General features: G+C 34.4%; 1 protein-coding gene across 1 annotated transcript in view; it reads right to left on the bottom strand.

Moving 5' to 3' along the window:
* KDM7A (lysine (K)-specific demethylase 7A) overlaps positions 1-2,854 on the bottom strand; it is a 95,255-nt gene that overhangs the window by 26,483 nt on the left and 65,918 nt on the right. Inside the window, exons 6-8 of the mRNA XM_009887430.1 lie at positions 1,802-1,943; positions 1,345-1,531; positions 493-655 (exon numbers count right to left, since the gene is read on the bottom strand). Coding sequence (XP_009885732.1) covers positions 493-655; positions 1,345-1,531; positions 1,802-1,943 — 492 coding nt within the window. The remainder of the gene's footprint in view (positions 1-492; positions 656-1,344; positions 1,532-1,801; positions 1,944-2,854) is intronic.

The raw sequence follows: 2,854 nt of genomic DNA, 5'->3' as shown, positions 1-2,854 counted from the left end.
AACAAAAAACAAACAACAAACAAAACAAAAACCAACCAATCCACCCCCCAACTTTTAGTTTTAATCCTCTAGCCTACCGCATAAGAAGTTTATGTCATGTTTTTGTAACAATTTTGCCTAGTAGGTCTTACATTACTTAAAAACTGTAAGAACAAAATTGCATTACAAAATTAAGGTAAAAATTCAGTTTGAATATCTATCAAATGATGAACAATGTGTGTTCTATGAATTGGAACTACTTCCCCGATACCCAAATTAGGCTTTAATTTTTTGTCTTATAACAGGGTAACAAACACACTTTCTTTCCCTGAAAACTGTTATTACTGTCAGGCAATCTAAAAAGCTAATTACTTGCTTTGAAATTCTAAATTTCTAATATTTTTTTTTTTTTTTTATTACTCTTATCCAAAATTTTAGGATAAATCAAACGTTGATAACACAATCCCAGGTGATTAAACATGTGAAGTCCTAGTAATAGGGGGAAAATCTTACCTGTTGGAACAAATAAAGTGTGTCCTTGCTTCACAACACATTTGTAGCATTTGTCAACCTTGTCCCCAAAATATACTTCACTCTGGGTGACGGATGAACTCCAAGACTCATACAGAGCCAAATTTTCATCGGTAGGCTTGATCAAATAGAATATCTTCTCACCCTATTAAATAAAAATATCAAATAAATCAATCAGCGTCCGCCTAGTGGCATACTACAACCTCTGAGTCATTCCTAATAAAGTAACAGATTGATCTAAATGCTAAGTATTCCATATCTCCACTATGGAACATTGGGGCTTCCTAGCCCCAGTGTTTCACAACTGTAATCCACCAAAAGTTTAGTCTGTAGCACACTGACCTGTTGGTGTCTTGTGATGCAAAGAAGCAAACAAAACAAACTAAAAACTTTTCATTGGAGTATAAAACATTCCAGCTTTTATAAACAATTTATGGATATGTGCACACATGCCAAATGAGAAACATAAGATGAAACTGCTTTGCCTTTTCTGTGATGTATACATGGTCAAAGTTTGCAAGAAGAATAAAAAGTTGAGTATGTCAATGATATTCATTCATTTTTTCATACTAAAACCTCACTATATCACCTACCAGTCTACTAAAATGATCAGTTAACCAATTATAGTCTAGAAGTCACCAACAGCATTCTAAAATAAAAGCTTAAAAATGCAAAACCAACAACCAGTAATTCACTTTCAAACTCCTCCCCCGGCTTTTTAAGCACAAAGTTTCACACAGGTGATAATTCTAAAGAGGTGATAATGCCATGGCAGAAAGCTGCACACTGAATAAATTTTGTTTCGCACAGTCATAAATCAAGAAGCCTTCATACCCAGAGAACATGGTACCAAACTGATGTTCCTCCAAAATCGATATGAAAATCAGTATAGCTGTCCTGGACACCCATCAAGCAATACTTCTGAACAAAAGGCTTAGGGAAGACAGAATCATCTGGCCAATAATTTTCCACCCAGGAAAGCTTCCTGGCAATATCTGGTACTTCCACTAATTCAGACATCCTTTTAAAACAAAGAAGCAAACAAGAACCATAAATATAATCAAGAGTAAGAATACCTCTTTTAAAATGACAGCTTTATATTTTTGTTTCCTACAAAGTTATTACTTACAAATTAGTAAAAAAGTTTTATACACGCATAACATCACAGTAGCTGTCTACATAAAATATGCAGCCTCCTTTCTTTCCCACTACAGACATTATATTCCTGCACGTACTGTTCAACTTAGTGAAAATCACTTCCTACATTCAAGGAATTGAAGTCAATACTCACTTTGTGTCCGAGAATTCCAGGCTGATCACATTCAATACTTTTGGTCGCTCAGGATTTGTGAAATATTTAATATAATTATGGAGCTTCATTTTACTGTCTGCTTGTCTTGCTACATCTATTACATCTATCACTTTGTCACCACCTGTGAAAAACAGGATGACTTTCTTAAACCTTTCACAGAAAAAAACAGCCAATTAAGGTGTTTAAAAGAGACTTAACTTTATTCCAGCCTTTATCAAAGCAGTTCTGCACAAAAACTCCACTACTATCAGTATTCTCTTGTAACACGGACAGATCAGTATAAACCAACTTTTTATTAGGTCTAACTTTAATTGCTATAATCAGCTAAGGACAGAACTGAAAACACTCTAAAAAGAAATCTTCTTTCCTGTGGTTAACCAAAAAGAAAAAGCAGTATAGAACGACTGCAACTGGTTTAAAAACAAAATTGGGTTTGTGGCTGCAACTGGAAAAACTAGCCTAGAGAAAATTATCAAGGCAGATTTATTCCTCCCTCTTCCTATTAATCATCACCACAGCACTTGAATATTTAACACAAGGACCACTGAGAATTCTTTCCAAATAATAAATCCTCCTGCTCACAGCTTGCAATTCTTGCAACAAACTGCACTAAACTTGTGCCATAACTGGTAAGTTTTTAACGTTAAAAACTACACAGGTACTCCTTCGCAAACATTCTACAAGGCCACCCGCACCCTCCTTATATACATGCATAATTTTTAAGCACACAGTAATTTCATTGAATAACTGTCATGAGTGTGCTTCATTTTCTGAAGACAACAAAGACTGGTTTACAGATTGTGCATTTTATCTGTAGAACAAGACAAGCAGGAAACAACCTTTAGCCAAGAGAAAGGACTAACAACAATACTGTAAATGTAATTGGTTCATGTCCATTTAGTTATACAAGGGTCAAATCTGACAATTTTGGAAGGCTGAAATATACCTACATGTACATTATAAAACTGCAAGTTAGTATCATCTTGATAAATTCCAGTTGGCATAGTATTTATTCAGTTTTCTTATTTTTAA

The sequence above is a fragment of the Charadrius vociferus genome, unplaced genomic scaffold (assembly GCF_000708025.1).
Source record: "Charadrius vociferus isolate BGI_N301 unplaced genomic scaffold, ASM70802v2 scaffold196, whole genome shotgun sequence".
NCBI classification, from domain to species: Eukaryota; Metazoa; Chordata; class Aves; order Charadriiformes; family Charadriidae; genus Charadrius; species Charadrius vociferus.
Note: the sequence above shows the minus strand (reverse complement) of the source record. Positions and strands in the feature narration are given on the sequence as shown.